General features: G+C 43.9%; 1 protein-coding gene across 1 annotated transcript in view; it reads left to right on the plus strand.

Moving 5' to 3' along the window:
* Positions 1–4,112, plus strand: part of LOC111141502 (monoacylglycerol O-acyltransferase 1) — a 35,784-nt gene extending 31,672 nt beyond the window's left edge. Inside the window, exon 6 of the mRNA XM_022494109.1 lies at positions 2,203–4,112. Coding sequence (XP_022349817.1) covers positions 2,203–2,357 — 155 coding nt within the window. The 3' untranslated portion in view covers positions 2,358–4,112. The remainder of the gene's footprint in view (positions 1–2,202) is intronic.
* Positions 4,113–17,414: the final 13,302 nt, after the last annotated feature.

The raw sequence follows: 17,414 nt of genomic DNA on the forward strand, positions 1-17,414 counted from the left end.
AAGACCAGAGAGGAAGCTACTGCCTAGCTCAGTGTTCTGGTCTAGTCTAGTGGTCTTTGTCTTGTACCAGCTCCTTCCTGTTCCACCCCATCACCCCATTAGCCTCCCCTCTTCTGTATTTCCAACCACAACTGACAGCAAGACAGTTCCAGTTCTTTCTGTTGGGTTACAAAGGACTGATGTCTACTCTATGTAAATTTGACATTCAGGCTATCAAAAGAGAACTGTATGGGAGATTCTTGAGGCTGGAACTGTTTAAAAACTTAGCAATTGGAGAATATTAATACTGCAATAAGGCGATATGTATCTACCATGTATGTCTGTATATATCTCCTTACTGCAACATTACATAGATAATCTTCTTAATAATACATTTGTTATATGTAACAAAATGTATTTCATATATATAACATATATATATATATGTTATATATATATATACATATATCACTCTGCTCTGTGCCCCCTTACGTCCCATACTGATTTCATTTATCACTTCCTTCTTTCTCTGTGCCTTAACATTTGCCTGGTTTTCTCTTAACTCACCACCTTCTGTTACTGACATGGATTTGAACCTTGGATGTAGCATGGAACAACCTAGGGTGGGCCAGAGGAAACCTCCTCTCTCCCCTCTGAGTTCCATTCTAGTACCCACGGCCCCACTTGGCCTCATGCCCAAGTTAATAGAGGGGGAAAGAGAAGCCATTTGCTGCCCAGCAGGTCCCTGAACATCTGTAGGTTTTCAACTCTTGGCATCTGTAAGCTGCAGGGTTGCAGTGAGCCGGGAGGACCCAGGAAAGCAGGTGCCAAAGCCACCTGTATCTTGTAGTTTCAAACAGTCTGAGACACAATCTAAACATCTTTTTAAAAGATGTTTTTTAAAAAAAATTATTTATTTGACAGAGAAAGTGATCACAAGTAGGCAGAGAGGCAGGCAGAGAGCAGGCTCCCCTCCGAGCAGACATCCTGGCGCAGGCCTGCATCCCAGGACCCTAAGATCATGACCTGAGCCGAAGACAGAGGCTTAACCTACTGAGCCACCCAGGTGCTCCTAAACACCTTTTTAAATATGTATAGAGTTGCCAGGTTAAATAATAATTAGCTCATTTTTGATTATAGGTACAACACAAATGCATTCTCATTGTAGGAAATTCCTACAATACAGATAAAGTGAAAAGTCTCCCACCTCTACCTTCCTTCCTTCCTAGAAGTAATGGTTATTAGTCTCTCTTTCTAGATTTTTTAAATGCGCTAAAGCTTATGATGCACCTTGGTATATAAATACCTTTTCATAAATAGGATCCTACTGTATTATTTCACAACTTTTTTCCCCACTTCTTACATTTTAGACCTCGATGTGCGTGTGTGTGTGTGTGTGTACACATATAATTTCATTTTTTAAAAAACTGCCTAGGATCCTGTTGCATGAACGTTCTGTGGTTTACTTAAGAAATTTTCTACGGAGACTTCTGCTTGGTTTTGTTTTCCACTCTTAACAAAGAGTGGGACTCTTGTGATTGTGTGTGTCTTCTTCTTTTTTTTTTTATTTTATTTTATTTATTTATTTGACAGACGGAGATCACAGAGAAGCAGGCAGAGAGAGAGGAGGAAGCAGGCTCCCTGCTGAGCAGAGAGCCCGATGTGGGGCTCGATCCCAGGACCTGGGATCATGACCTGAGCTGAAGGCAGTGGCTTTAACCCACTGAGCCACCCAGGCACCCCTGTGTGTGTCTTCTAATATGGATTCTTAGCTGTGAAGATACACATTCCTTAAATTTTTTAGAATGACATTAAAAAGAGTTAGAGGAGAGGGCCGATGCCTGATGACTCAAGGCTTCGCAGTCGGTCACAATAGGGCACTGTGGCCGGGCTGCCAGCCGTACCAGAGGGACAGGGCTGGTGATGTTCATACACAGCTATGCCCTCTTATCTCACAGCTGTGCTCAGCCCAGTAGTTCACTTGACTCAGAGTCAAAACCACCAGGGGCTTTCCACCGCAGCGACTGCGGAGAAGGAAAGTTCTTTATTGGTTCTCAAACGGGATGGTGTGACTCTTGGAGGCAGCCAGTGAAATGAACCATGGATTGGAGCAGGCGGATTCTGAGTGGCCGATCTCTCTCTCCCGGGCCGTCCGTGGGAGGCAGCTGGTGCAGGTGGAGTGGTTTCATTTCCTTACTTCAGATGCATTCTCTCTTCTTGCAGTTGGCCGTCCAATCCCTGTGCCTCAGACCCTGCACCCAAGCCCAGAGCAGATTGAGGAGTTGCATCAGACCTATATGGAAGAGCTGAGGAAGCTATTTGAGGCCCACAAAAGGAAGTATGGCATCTCAGAGCATGAAACTCTCATTTTTAGATAACTACTCTTAGAAGGCATACAGAGGACGAGAGAACATCCCATTGGAGGATACATCATTTTAAATAAGGATTTTTTTTTCTTTCACTTTGGAATCAAGATTACAACTGAAAAGTATTATTTATGGTGACAAATGTTAATGTGTATCCGTGGGAGATAAAAATACAGTGGGTGACTGTAGGAGAAGGAGGGAGAGGACCATAACCCTTTGGATAATCCTCATTAGGGAAGGTTCAAGCATTTCCCGTGTTAAGAAAGGGTTTAGGATTATTTGTGTGCTAAAAAAAAAAAAAAAAAATTAAAAAAACAATTAGACCCTTTTACCCAAATTACAAGAATTTAAGGTGGTGTTTTCATGAAGTATCACAGCTCTTGTTTAGCACAGCTGAAACACTTAGGAGACAGTGTGTAAACTAATTTTCCATACCGAGCTAGAGGAGATCATTTCTTTCTTTTTTTTTTTCCTGCTTGAACAGAGAATTTTTTGGGTGAATAACATTACTTTTCAGAGTTAGATAACTTGATCCTTTAGGTCATCTCACCCAACACCTTTTCATACAATAGTGCAGAATTTCCGTACAGGTTTTGAAACAGGATAAATCTACCATCTGGAAACCCATGTGGATGAGAGCATGTCTCCTCATTTCTATTCACGCTTAGAAATGCTCATGCTTGTCATTTGCTCAGAAATTCTGAGCAAATGTTCATTTGCTATATGTTCATTTGCTATATAGACAAGAAGGTCTTTTGGGAGACATGCTTTAGAACATTAAAATTCCAAAAGTTTTTCATGGTATTAGAAATGGTTTTAATTTCCTTCCCAAATGGCCTCTTTGAGTAAGACCAGCTATGAAAGAAAGTGTCCTCTCCGGTTGTAATGTGTCCAGTTAGAGTTGTCTGGTCCACGGGAGTGGGAACCCTGTTCCTCCTGTTCACTGACCTCTCCCTAGTGCCTGGGTCCCGCACAAGATAAGTGCTTGCTTACTGAATGTATTAATAGATGAACCCACAAACATCTTTGCCTTAAGGTGAAGAATTTTTAAAGCTTTATTTACAATAGAACGAACGTATTATAGACAAGAGCCTCTTTCAGAAGGGGAGAATGTGCTGGGTCTGTCTCAGAACAGTAATTGACAAGTAAGTAAGTCAGTCCGTCAGTCTTGTCAATTGCCTTAAGGAAGAAGAATGTCTAGTTTCCAGATGATCTCCACTGCTGTTTGTTGCTTCTCTCCCTGCTGCACTCTAAGTATTTGAGGACACCTGCACGGAGTTCTAACTTACTAGTAATAGATCTTCAGGCCTCAGATTGTTAAAACGTCAAGCCCTGGGCTAGAGTCTGAACTGTGTTCAGCATCAGACAGACAATCATGCTGGGTAATGTCTTGAGAAGGAAAGCATTTCACAGAGGAAGAAGTGAACCTCCCTGATGGTTCCATTTGAGGTGGTTTTGGCCAGCATCACTCTGGCTTCACCTTGGTTGAGCAATCCTGGAGTCCACTGACCCATGGCCTTCAAATTAGACCAATTTTATAATCAAAGCAGAGAATAGGGCACAACCTGTTTTCAACAGATGCAGAAAATTGGATTGTAAATCCTTTTTTGGTATTATTCAATACTAACAAGGCATAAAGGAGCACCATTTATGGAAAATGACACACCCTAGCTGGTTAGGGGTCAGTCTTCGTAAGGCCAATTAACCACCACAATTAGAGACTTTTAAGTTATTAAAAAACCCATGGGGACTCCTGGGTGGCTCAGTTGGTTAAGCCACTGCCTTCAGCTCTGGTCATGATCCCAGGGTCCTGGGATTGAGTCCTGCATCGGGCTCCTTGCTCCGCAGGGAGCCTGCTTCTCTCTCCGCCTCTGCCTGCCACTCTGCCTGCTTGTGCGCTTTCTCTCTAACAAATAAATAAATAAATAAAATCTTAAAAAAAAATTAATTTGGACCAGGCAAATTAAAAAAAAAATTTTTTTTAAAGCATGAATTTCATTCCTTTAGAGAGCTTTGTTAAGCGCTTATGACACAGAGTGGTGATTTCACGTGCTTTGTTTCATGAAGGTATGATGTTTAATCTCCTACTTGGTAATGGGGGCCAAGCTGACCGCCGCCCCCAGCATCAGCTGGGTCATCGAGGATGCTGTTAAAGCCCACATGTAGTGAAACAGAGACACTACAAATGAGAAAAGTTTTGCTCTAATGAATTTATCTCGAATTTTGCCATTTCTAAAATCCAGACATCAGCAACTTTAATTTTGGCATCTGTAAAAATCTTATTTTTAGGTACAAATTAGGGATTTTTATCTCTTTTTCTTTCTTTGGGTCTCCAGAGGTCTTAATCCAGCCAGAAGTCCTTTCATAAAGTCAAAGCATAGTAGGAAGTTTCCTTTATAGTCCTAGAGATTGCAGATGAAGATTTGGACATGAATTTTTGCTATAGCACAAATGTGGGTCATACATGGTATTCGCTAACGCAGTGTGACAGAGAGTGCCTCTGTTTTAAAGATTCTCATCCACTCTGCAATTGCACATAAAATTTAAACAGCAAAGCAAAAACAGCAACAGCAAGAAAAGTAACCCCAGGACAGAGTAAGAGAAACTGAACTAATTGCCTTGAGAAAATGTGCACTTATGATTTGATTTGGACATTTCTGTCTCCTGTTCCTCTTGCAGAGTGGGCACAGACTGAGTCATTTCCTTTGTCTCGCAGCTAGAAGGATTGAAATTATCCATATCCAGCTAAGTCAATTATGCTCACATTGAAGGTTGCAGCTTCGGTGCTTAGAAAGGCCAGCCAGTTTTGCTGTGTTCCCCAGGGGAACCTGGGCAAGGGATGCTACATGACTTGTCAAAACCCTTCACTAGGACTATGGAGACAAAGTATATATACTTCAGGGACGATGGGTAAGCGTTTCTTGTATGCATAGCTTTAAAAGCACAATCCCTTCCTTCAGCAGAAGGTCCACACTTCTGTCCTGGGAAGCACAAAACTTGGAATGAGATGCAGCGTCCACAGTTCTGTAACTTGGCATCTCTTCCAACCACCACACCCGCAATGCAAATTGCCAAGGTTTGTGACCAATAGGAAAAATGCATTTCGGGTGCCGTTACTCTGTCTTCTTTTCCTCAGAGAAGAGACACTGTGCATGGGATTTGTTGATTGGTTTGTCCGTTGCTGTTGTTTTCCAGTAGCCCATGATTGCCAGTTGTATCTGTCTATTTTTTAAAAAGATTTTATTTATTTATTTGACAGAGATCACAAGTAGGCAGAGAGGCAGAGAGAGAGGAAAGGAAGCTGGCTCCCCGCTGAGCAGACAGCCTGACTAGGGGCTTGATCCCAGGACCCCGGGATCATGACTGAGCCAAAGGCAGAGGCTTTAACCCACTGAGCCACCCGGGAGCCCTTTATTGGTCTTTTTAAAACTAAGTGATAAAATGTCTTTCTGGGGCTGGAAGAGTTACTTCAAATAGAATTTGTATATCTTTTTAAAGGAAAAAACCAACAACAAGGCAACTACTATATAACCAACTGGTTGTGCCAGTTTCTCTGGGATGGCAAATACTGAAGCAGTTTTTTATATTTAAAACCAAGGGGTTTGTCAAATACCTTATATGTCAGCTATTTTACTTAATCCTTGCCAAACACTCACAGCCTAGTGCCTTCACAGCATGTGTGGGAAGGCGAAGGTCTAACTCCGTCCACAGTTTGCTCACCGGATGGGTTCCGCGTTGGTGGAATCTGTGTCTCACTTGGTTGGGTCCCACCCCTGACGGAGCGCAGGCCTCCGGTGCTCTCTCAGCGAACGCTTATGGCTCTAACCCAGAAGTCTGATAGACTGTGTCAGTGGAAGTCAAGTTCTAGGGCCAGAAGGGGCTTTGTGTCTGGCATGAGTCCTTCTGCAGATGGAGCAGTTGAACCCCAGAGGCTTAACGTGGCTTGACACCGACTCCATGATCATATTCCTCTGCCCTGATGGAACAGGAGGAGATACGGCTCTTCGATAATTGTTGATGAACCCACCTGTGAATCCTCCCGTAAAACCAAAGTGTCCAAACATGGAGCGTGATTAAAGATACTCCGAAAATGCTAGGGATTTAACAACTCTGAAGTGAGCTCTGTCTTCTTGGGACCTGGAACATTTTTCTTTTTTGAGACTGGTCCGCTGCATTGTTGATTTTTCCCTTCTGCAAGAGCTATTTTGGGTATGTGCACTGGGGAACGTCCAAGGTTTTCAGCAACAAGCTAAGCCACTAGAGCCTTGTGTATGGAGCAGCAGGATAAGGCAAGGTGCTTTATGTCCCCGTGAGAGACAGAGCCGCAGAGGATTTTTCCCTCAGTCACATTGTGACCATTAATACAGGTCAGAGCACTCCCGTTACTCAGAGGTGGAAGCGAATCTTCCGTCACCTTGCTGACAGCCGTAACCCCATTCTGGCTCTAGCATCATTCATCTGAGTGCTTTTTTATTTTATTTTATTTTTTTTACAGCTCTTAGATTCTGGTTAAGAATTTTCTTAGGCTCTCTTGAGATAAAGATAAATGTGACCTTCTTGTAGTCCCAAGAGCCATGTAATTCTCCCCTCCTCCGTTTCCAGACCTGCTTGGAGCCTTTGGTCTTTCTGGTTGGATTCCAACTGTCCAGTGTGGGGTACAGTCGTGCAGAGACAACCAGAAAACACAACTGTGCTATTTTTTTCTACCTTCCAGGGGCTTCTGTTTCAAATAATCCTTTAGCCTCTGGTCCTCCACTAACTGGCTGGGTGACCTGAGCTCCTTCCTCTTAGGAGTGAATGATCTCTAAGGTCCCATTTCACTCTGTCTCTATGGTCTCTGCCTGGCCCTTGTTCTCTCATGGTAATAACATCCAGCGGGAGATGGAGATTTATCCGTAGACTTCTTTTTCCTCTGCCATCCTCCCTTGTATTCCTCTGGACATGCAGAGGGTTCAAATGACTGTCTCCCTTAGCATATGGAAAACATAAATTGCTATGGAGACTTCTCCAGCATCCCAGTGGCCTTTAGGCATGGTGCTCCTAAGAAACAGCTTTATTCTCTAAATAAAAACTGGAGACATTTGTTGAAGTGGTCTCCTTTATATGGCTCAAAACTATGAAATAATAGTTTATTTCTTGTTAACATCTTTTTAGGAGATGGTGAATTTTTATATTTTCTGTTTTGGATGTGTTGCCGTGTGCTTTTTTTTTTTTTTTTTTTTAATTTGACAGAGATCACAAGTAGGGAGAGAGGCAGGCAGAGAGAGGGGGGAAGCAGGCTCCCCACTGAGCAGAGAGCCCGATGTGGGGCTCGATCCCAGGACCCTGAGATCATGACCTGAGCTGAAGGCAGAGGCTTAACCCACTGAGCCACCCAGGCGCCCCTGCCGTGTGCTTTTAAAAAGCTCTTGGTTTCTAAAGTTTTGACCAATACATGTGTTTTGTGCCAGAGTCGTAACTGTGTGGGCGTGGTGTTTTGGCTGAGTGGGATGGTTTTCCTGCCCACGCCTTGCCAAGGCTGGAGGCGCTGGGACCTGGGGATGGATTCAGGCAAGGGAATTGCGGTGCTGTTGTGAGCATTGCCTGAAGAGCCAGGCCTGGAGATGCTCTCCACGGGAGAAAAGACAAAACAAAGCAGGGGCAGGGCTAACCGAAAAGTGCAGATGTGCCAGATGAAAGGAGCAGAGAGCGGGAAGAGGAAACAAGCCAGGGAGGGGCCGCGGTGGAAATAGGAGTGAAACTTGTCAGATACGGAAATGTTCAAAAACTGGTAGAAGAATGGATAGATTCCAAATCAAGTGAATCGCTGCTAGTAGGTTCGGGGTTTTTTTTCGGGTGATGAAAATGTTCTGCAATTGGGTTGTCGTGACGGCTGTCCCACACTGCAAATATACCAAAAACTCCCAAACGCCCCTCTCCAAATGGGAGGATTTTACGATAAGTGAATTACATTTCAATAAAGTGGCTTTGTACACTCGAGTCAGTCATACACTTGGCAAAATAACAGAAGAACCTAAAGACCCAATTTCTTTCTTTATATGTCAGGAGTGAAATTGCCTCCTTTGGAGGCAGGCGTTTTGGATGGCAAAGTTTACACTTTGATTTTGAGACCTGTTGGTGTTTCTGGTGTCTGTTATCAAAATAGGGGTTTTCAATACTCTTTTAAGATATTTTATTGGCTAAAGAACATGCTGAGATTGCCTGGGTGACTCAATTGGTTAAGTGTCTGTTTTCAGCTCAGGTCATGATCTCAGGGTCCTGGGATTGAATCCTGCACTGGGCTCTACCTGTTGTGTGGAGTCTGCTTCTCCCTCTCCCTCTGCCACATCCCCTGCTTGTGTTCTCTTTCTCTCTCTGTGTCAAATAAATAAATAAATAAAATCTCTAAAAAAAGATAAAGAAAATGCTGAGTTATTATTGTGTAAAAAATACTGCTTGACTTTAATTTTTCCCAGTACTTTATTAATACTGTAGTTAGAATAAATAAATAAATATAAATAAAGAAACAAAACTGTGATTAATACTAAGTAAATATTCTCCTATAAAAACCATTAATATTTATTAACCACCTTCAATGTGCCAGATACAGAACTAGGGACTTTAAGTACATTACGAAGTTTAACTCTTAAAATAACCCTGTGAGGTCAGTACTATTTTTATCCCATAAAGAATTAGAGTTCAGAGGGGCTAAGAACCTTGCTCAAGATAACCCTCATGGTGGTGGTGGTGGAGTTCAGATGTGATGCCAGGGCCTCTGGCCAGGGCCCATGCTTTGGACGTAGGGCTCAGGAGCCCTCGGGTATCCACCATCTCTGTCACTAACTCGGGGAAGTGAACTTGACCTATGGAATGAGAAGGTGGAACATGACCACAAAGGTTCTTTATGAGTCCATCTGCTGGTGATTCTGTTCTAAAGCCATCGACATTTCCAAACACTGCTCCCTCTCCCCACCCCCAGCACACATACACACACAGACCCAATAGGCACAGGAGCCCCCCCGCCCCCCGCACCTGCGCTGAGAACAACCCTGAGAACCAGTTGTGAGATGGCAAAGTGTTGTGGCCACCCTCAGAAGGACGGGAAAAAAGTTTCATAAGTGGGCTAATATTTATTGTCAAAGTTAAACATTTAAAATGTTAGCTTAAGAACACCTGTCTAGCTTAAAGTATTGACTGATTGATTGATTGTAGCTGTGACTGCATGAAGCATTAGCTGGGGTAAGCTCATTTCTCCAAACTGTCTTTTTAAATTGATTTTATTTTGGGCACCTGGGTGGCTCAGTAGGTTAAGGTGTTTACCTTCTACTCAGGTCATGATCCCAGGGTCCTAGGATGAGTCCCACATTGGGCTCCCTGCTCAGCAGGGAGCCTGCTTCCCCTCTGTCCCTCCCACCCTGGCCCAGCTCGTGCAAGTGCACTTTCTCTCTCTCTCAAAAATATATAAAATCTAAAAACTATCCTTGTTTAAAAATTTTGATTTTCTTTCTCTCGTGTATATGTATGTGTGTATTTCCGAGTACCTCTTAAAAGTTTTCTTCATAAAATAGTTGCCGCATGTTCCAAATTTAAGAAGAAACGTCTTTGATTTGACCTCTCCTTGCCTGCCTCTTCCAGTTCACCAGCAACATCTTTAAACACTCTAGATGGAAAGGAAATGTGATCTTCAGTTTGACCTGGCATGACATCTTATGTGTAATGCTCAAGGAAAGGAATGCTGTGATCGCTCTTAGATTGCTTGACTCCATGACAGCAGGATCATATAATTTGTCATTTCAAATTCACTTAACTTTAAGATAACATTGAACCTGTAAATATAGAATGTTAAGTCATAGAGTCATGGATATGTAGATACATCTTCATTGCTGTTATTGAAATAAGAATACCCAAATAAAGGAAAATTTAAATCATGGGGAAGAGAAGAAAATGTGGCTTATTTGGGAGCTAGCTATGCTTTTAAAGATGCCTTTGATTTATATTTTGAATAACATTTAGGCGATTGAACTTAGTGCCATTATTATTGCAAATAAATGCAGGAAGTGTGGCATAGTGACAGTCCATGATATTTCTGCTGGAAGCAACACACTATTCCAAACCAGGACCCAAGCCTATCCAGGTCTTAAAAGCAGTTTCAGAGGGAGGAATGACCTTCTCTCAACCAGGGACTATCTTGATCAGACGTTCACCCACATGCCTCCCCTTTTCTACCTTCTTCTATAATTTAGCTTTTCCTCTCCACATTGGTTTCTGCTTTTCCCACAATCCAAGAAAAATAAAAATAAAAGGAAGCGAAGGGAAAAGTTGAATTTCAGGAAGCAGCTAAGGAACTCTTACTTTCTATCAGAGGTAAGGTCAAGGACAGTGGAAGTAGGGAAAAGTTGAACAGGAAGCAAGGACCCTGCTCAGAGGAGGAAGGACCACAGGATGGAAGAGACAGACATCTTACCATTATACACGTGATGGTCAAAGACCTTTCCCAGTTCACTCCACGGTGTGCCCTTGTCCCAGAGCATCTTCTTTTCGGTGACAGATGACAGGAACACGTCTGGGACTGCCCAAGAGAGATGTTCTCTCCGAAAAGGTATTCGGCCAAAGGAAGACTATGTCCTCATGTGGGCCCCTTCTCGGTAATGAGAGAGTGAGTCCTGCGTTAGAAGTTCACCCTTTCCTTAGCCTTACCAAGACGCCATGATTAGGTTCTTTGCTGATGTCCGATTACCATCATGACTCCACCTAAGTAGACAGCTCGACCATGGAAGATCGTAGCTGAAAGTTATGGGATTCGCGGAAAGCCCTTTCTGCCCCCGTTACTATGCCAAGTTGATGCGTGATATTATAGCAACGATCCACAGACCAAACAGGCAAATGACAACAGTGGTAGAATCGTGTTTGTCCAAATCTGAGTACGTCTGTCTGTTTCCACTGTTCCTGTTGAAGAGTTCCATGAAACACACCGTCAGGATGATTTGGCTACAAAGCTGAGTTTCAGTATTGAAGATGACAGAGTGTATGCAAAGCAGTGTGCCCTGCTGGTCATTTGTGGCCGGAGGAAAACGTTTTTCATAAGGAGCTGTGGAGACTGAACTTTGGAATCGCTCTGAAGCTCTCACCACATCCTTTCGGCCTAACTTCCCTGTGAGGGTTATTTCCTTTTCCACATCTTGATAGGCTTAGACACTGCCCCAGGGCCATTATTTCAAAGGAGAAATTTCTCTTCCATCCCGCCCGGGATTCCTCTTTGCTCTGGGCTCTCGTTTCTGTGAAACAGGGATGCAGAAGCTTTGGTCTGATCCTCTGTCTGGGTATGTAATGTGTTTTCTGCTCATTCACAGAGTTCCATTAGGGATAGTCTCTGCCAGGATTCTTTGGCAAGAATCCACTGAAGAATTGCTTTCAGCTTTGTTTGTGGTTACTAGATTCAGTTGGAATTTCCTGCATCTCCCGGCGATTCAAAGATTCTCATGGAGGGCTGGAGGCTGGAGGCTGGGGCTGCAAGGTGTGTTTTTGCCAGTAAATGCAAGAAGTCTGGGTCCTGTGAGGAAGAAGATGCGCAGGGCCCAGTCATTCTGAACGTCTTCCCAGTCAGCTGGACGATATTTTTATTTTTTAAGATTTTTTATTTATTCATTTGAGAGCGAGAGAGAGTGAGAACACCAGCCGAGGGGAAGAGCAGAGGCAGAGGGAGAAGCAGACCACCCGCTGAGCATGGAGCCCTCCGTGGGGCTCAATCCCAGGACCCTGGATTGTGACCTGAACTGAAGGCCGACGCTTTACTAAACTACCCAGGTGCCCCTCAGCTGGACGATCGTGATCAAGCACCGACTTGGTGGAAAGAACCAAGCTGCAGGCCCCATGCACTGCCCGCTCTGGGCCCATAAATAGAAAACTATCTCATTGGAGAGTGAGGAAAATGAGTGTCACAGGAGCACCAGCCAGGGGTTAGCACCAGCCAGGGGGTTCGCCCTGTGAAGAGATACGTTCCAGCGGGGAATTTGGGGGGAGCTCTGGAGGGAGCAGGATCCACTGAGGCTTTCAAGATAAAGAAGGCTTAGGTGAGCACCAAGGGAAAGCTTAGGCAGAGGAGTCAGGATAAGGGTGACCAACTTGTCACAGCTGGCCCCAGACTTTCCTGCCTTTAGCAGTGAAAGCTTCTGTCCTGGGAAGCCCCCCAAGTCTAGGCCAAGTGGGACTCCCCCCGCCTCAGGCAGAAAGGCACAATACCACATAGCCCTGGTGTGGCGGGCACAGCTAGCCGCTCTGTCTACCTTTGGGTGGGGTGACAGGGAAGCATTTTATTTTTTCTTTTTAATGTTCCAGAGAGCAGCTTCTAAACTAATTTTTGAAAAACGAATATCCAACTCAGCTCTATAATCATATGATACTCTGAAATGTCTCAGTTTCTGTGAGTTCCATGTGAGCAACAGTCTCAAGGTTCTGGAAGGTCTCCATATATTTGAGGGAGATTTTTTCATGAATTCTCCTTAATGCACTGTCCTGTGTGAGGGGTCTCGAAACTAATGACAGTGACTATTCCCTAAGAGGCTGGGTCCTGTGGAGAGGGTTGTGGGCATGTGTGAATGTGACTGACTCTTCTGGGCTTCAGTTTCTTTCTCTTCAAGGAGAAGTTACATTCTCCTGTAATGGATTTCTAAACTATTTTTAATAAAGGGATGCTCAGACCCTGAAACTGAAATCTGGAATGTTAGGAAATGTCCTAATCTATACATAAACTTTTTAAGTGTTTATTTCCCCCCGTCTACCTTTTACTTGTTAAAAATATACATATAGGGGCGCCTGGGTGGCTCAGTTGGTTGGGTGACTGCCTTTGGCCCAGGTCATGATCCTGGAGTCCTGGTATCGAGTCCCACATCGGGCTCCCTGTTCAGCAGGGAGTCTGCTTCTCCCGCTGACCTCTCTCCTTTCATGCTCTCTCTCTCATTCTCTCTCTCTCAAATAAATAAAATCTTTAAAAATATATATATACATACATATTTAAATCTTATTTATTTTTTATGCTTTGTTCCTGAAAGGACCATAGATGGAATAATTCTGTTGGAGATTTGAGAATCTTATTCATCATGTGAAATTTAATAAAAATGAGAATTCAATATAAGAACATAAAATTTTGAGCATTCACTTACAATAATAAAATTATCTCTCCTACACAGAAGATCCATTGAGTAGTAGAAACTAGAAATCATTGGGGTGCCTGGGTGGCTCAGTCGGTTAAACGTCTGACTCTTGATCTCAGTTCAGGTCTTGATCTCAGGGTCAGGAGCATGAGCTCCACGTTGGGCTCCATAAGGGGCATGGAGCCTGCTTAAAAACAAACAAACAGGGCATCTGGGTGGCTCAGTTGGTTGAGCAACTGCCTTCAGCTCAGGTCATGATCCCGGACTTCCAGGATCGAGTCCCGCATCGGGCTCCCAGCTCCTTGGGGAGTCTGCTTCTCCCTCTGACCTTCTCCTCTCTCATGCTCTCTCTCACTCATTCTCCCTCAAATAAATAAATAAAATCTTTAAAAAACAAACAAACAAACAAACAAAAACTAGCATCATTGATCCTTTTATATCTTTGCCACAGTTAAATGAGCACATTTAATCTTGAAACAGTTTTTTTTTTTTAGTGTAACAGGATTTTTAAAAAATTTTATATACTTATTTGAGAGAGAGAGAGAATGAGCAGGGGGAAGACAGAGCCAGAGGGAGAAGCAGACTCGCCATGGAAGAGGGAGCCCGATATGGGACTCGATCTCAGAATGCAGGGATCATGACCTGAGCCGAAGGCAGATCCTCAACCAACTGAGCCACCCAGGTTGAAACATAGTTTTAAAATTTGTTTTTAGAGTGCCTGGGTGGCTCAGGGTTAAGCCTCTGCCTTCAGCTCAGGTCATGATCTCAGGGTCCTGGGATCGAGTCCCACATCGGGCTCTCTGCTCAGAAGGGAGCCTGCTTCCCCCCTTTCTCTGCCCGCCTCTCTGCTTACGTGTGATCTCTCTCTCTGTCAAATAAATAAAATCTTTAAAGAACAAAACAAAACAAACTAATAAACTCTTAAAAAAATAAAATAAAATTTGTTTTTATATCCTTCCCACTTCAAGTACCTTGGCAGATTAAACTTAGGCTGAAGTTGAACTCCCCTCAACTGGAATCCAGAGTTACGTGACCACAATCAAATTCCTAAAGAAACAGAAAGTTTCCCATGAGAAGCATCTGTCTAAATTATTCTTTCCACAGTGACTATGCTTGAGACTAGATTTAGAAAAGCTCTAGATTGCTTCAAATCAATTCCAACTCAAGAGACTCAGGAAAGCATTAGATCTTCGACCAACATAGCCAGTGAAACCGCAGAGAGAAAGGTCAACCTCATGCTTGTTTTATCATGGAGGCAAAAAGTACCACCACACCTTCAGCCACTACATGTCTGTTTAAGGCAGGAAGATGACTTCTTTGACTTTCTTAGAATCCTTGCTATCTTTCGCAGAATCCCTCTGGCAAACTCTGCTTGATATCTCATTGGTCAGAAATGGGTCCCGTGGGTCACACCCAGCTACAAATAAGGCTGGGAAAGTAACAACTGACTTTCCATTCTCTATGGCAGAGCTTAGCAAACTTTCCCAATCAAGACCAGGACAGGAAATATCTTACCCAGTAACTACTCACTCCCTCATTATAGTGCAAAAGTAGCTGTAGATAATTAATGAATGAACGTGGCTGTGTTCCAATAAAACATTTATGGACATGGAGTTTTGAATTTCATGTAATTTTCATGAACTAGTCTTCTTTTGATCTTTCTTTAACCATTTAAAGCTAAAACCACTCTTTGTTCGGAGGGTATATAAAACCAGGAGGCTGACCTGATTCAGTTTGTGGACCCCTCCTAATAAAAGACATCTGAGTTCCATAGCTAAAGAGTCTAGGGATTCAGGCGTGCATCCAGATGCTCAAATGATATCGTCAGAACTCAGTCCTGCTCCATCTCTCTTCTCTGCACTGTGTTGACTCCACTGTCCAACTCCCTTCAGCCTCCTGGTGTCAGACAGGTACTGGTAGCCGCACGCGCACATCCTACCAGGTCAGCACTCCCACAGGAAAAAGATCTGCTTTTTCCCTAGAATTGGGTCTTATTGAACTGACTTGGATCATGTGTCCAATCCCTGAACACATCCTTGTGGTCAAGAGGTTGGAATATGCTGACTCGCCTGGGCTCTGTGTTAAGGGCCTCTGCCCTAGAGATGGGGAGATTGTGGGGCCACTGGCTTTCTGAACCACATGGACAGAGAATAAAGGATAAGTGGTTCCCCAAAGGAAATCAGGGCGAATGGATTCCGGGAACACAAAAATAATTGTCCAGTACGATAACATTCACATTTGACTTTTAACAAAGGAATCAGGAAGAGAATATGGAGACTCAAAGGAAATAAATGAGAAATGGGAAAGCCATGGGAATGGGAGGAAAGTGTTTTATGTAAACCGGGCAGGGTCAGTGGTTCATAATCTTGGCAATGTATCAGAAAAATCAAAGTGGTTAAAAAACAAACAATGAAACAGACTCCTGCACCTTACACCAGACGGACTGAAGCGGAATCTGGGGAAACGTGGTCTGGGATTCTGTTATCTTTGTAAACCACCACACACGGAAGATCTGCCGCTTATTCATAGACTTGCTTTGGGAGCTACCAAAGGAGGTTGCATTAGAGCAGGGGCTAAGCTACTCTAGCAGGGAGACCGCAAACTACAGAGGTGGGAAGAAACTGATTTCTGTCTCACATAATAGTTTGGAGGTGAACAGTCCAGGATGGTGGCCGTGTTTATTCAAAAGCAAATTTCCTTCCATTTGTCATGGGCCATCCCCCCTCCAGTGTTGTCCTTGTCTGTACAGTTGAAGCTGGCCGCTGCACCTCCACAATGAGGAGGGTGGAGAAGCCCTGAGTCCTGAAGGCCAAGGCTCCAGAGTACACATGTCATTTCTGCTTTCATTATATTGGTTTGAACTTAGTCACATGGCACAGCAAGTGCAAGGGAAGCTGGGAAGTGTAGTCTTTCTCTCACCTAAGATATCAATATATAGGGGTGCCTGGTATCTCAGTCAGTGAAGCGGCTTCCTTCAGCTCAGGTCAGGATCCCAGGGTCCAGGGATCCAGTCCCCCATCGGGTTCCCTGCTCTGGGGGAAGTTTGTGTCTCCTTCACCCACTCCCCGTGCTTGTGTTCTCTCTCTCGCTGTGTCTCTGTCAAACAAATAAAATCTTAAAAAAGAAAAAACATATCAATATATATATATATTTCTTGTTTCTAAAAACACCCTCCCATCTCTACATTAGTAGCTGGGTGGGTGTGTGCCCAGCTAACATCAGACACCTACACATGAAACATTCACAGCTTTCCGTTAAACGTGACAAGTTGAATCGCATTAATCTTCACTTCTTCACGAAACTCCTCTGAAGTGAGAATAAAGGAATAAAAGTGGTGAAAAGCCAAAGAGAACAGGGAGGAGTAAGAGGAGAAAGTGACGTCAACACTATTCTGCAAAATGAAAAACAGATGGACAAGTGGTGAGTGAGTTGGCAGCACAGAAGAAGCAGAAACCTATGCCAGAGAGAGTGCGGGAGGGAGAGAGTCCCGTCGGAAGCAAGCGGCTGTGGCGGCAGGATCATCTCAGGAAGGCCAGGCATGGAGGCCGCCACGTGTCTGAAGTGGAGTGTGGATGGGATCAAAACCAAAGCAGCTCCTCAAAAATCTCTAAGGAGCAGACTCTCAGGTTCCCTGCCCTAACTCAAGCAGCTTGTGCATACCTGAGCAAAGCACAAGAGTTTTGCTCTTGGAAATTCTAGAGAAGCTCTAACTGGCATGCCAGGCTCAACAGAGAGGGATGGGGCTGGTGAGGCGATTAAGTGACAGCCTCCATTTTGAATGGTAATTCCCATCCCCCCCTTCCCACACCACGTTCCTACAATCCTCAGCAGCCAGCTTTCTATCGCCCCAACAGGAGAATGGATGATTCCTCTCTGGGGAAACCCACCAACTGACAGATTCCAACTTTTGTGGGTCTCCGTCTGCCACGATATACTGAGG

This window comes from Enhydra lutris, unplaced genomic scaffold (assembly GCF_002288905.1).
Source record: "Enhydra lutris kenyoni isolate GAN:26980312 unplaced genomic scaffold, ASM228890v2 scaffoldscaffold1, whole genome shotgun sequence".
Classification (NCBI taxonomy): domain Eukaryota; kingdom Metazoa; phylum Chordata; class Mammalia; order Carnivora; family Mustelidae; genus Enhydra; species Enhydra lutris.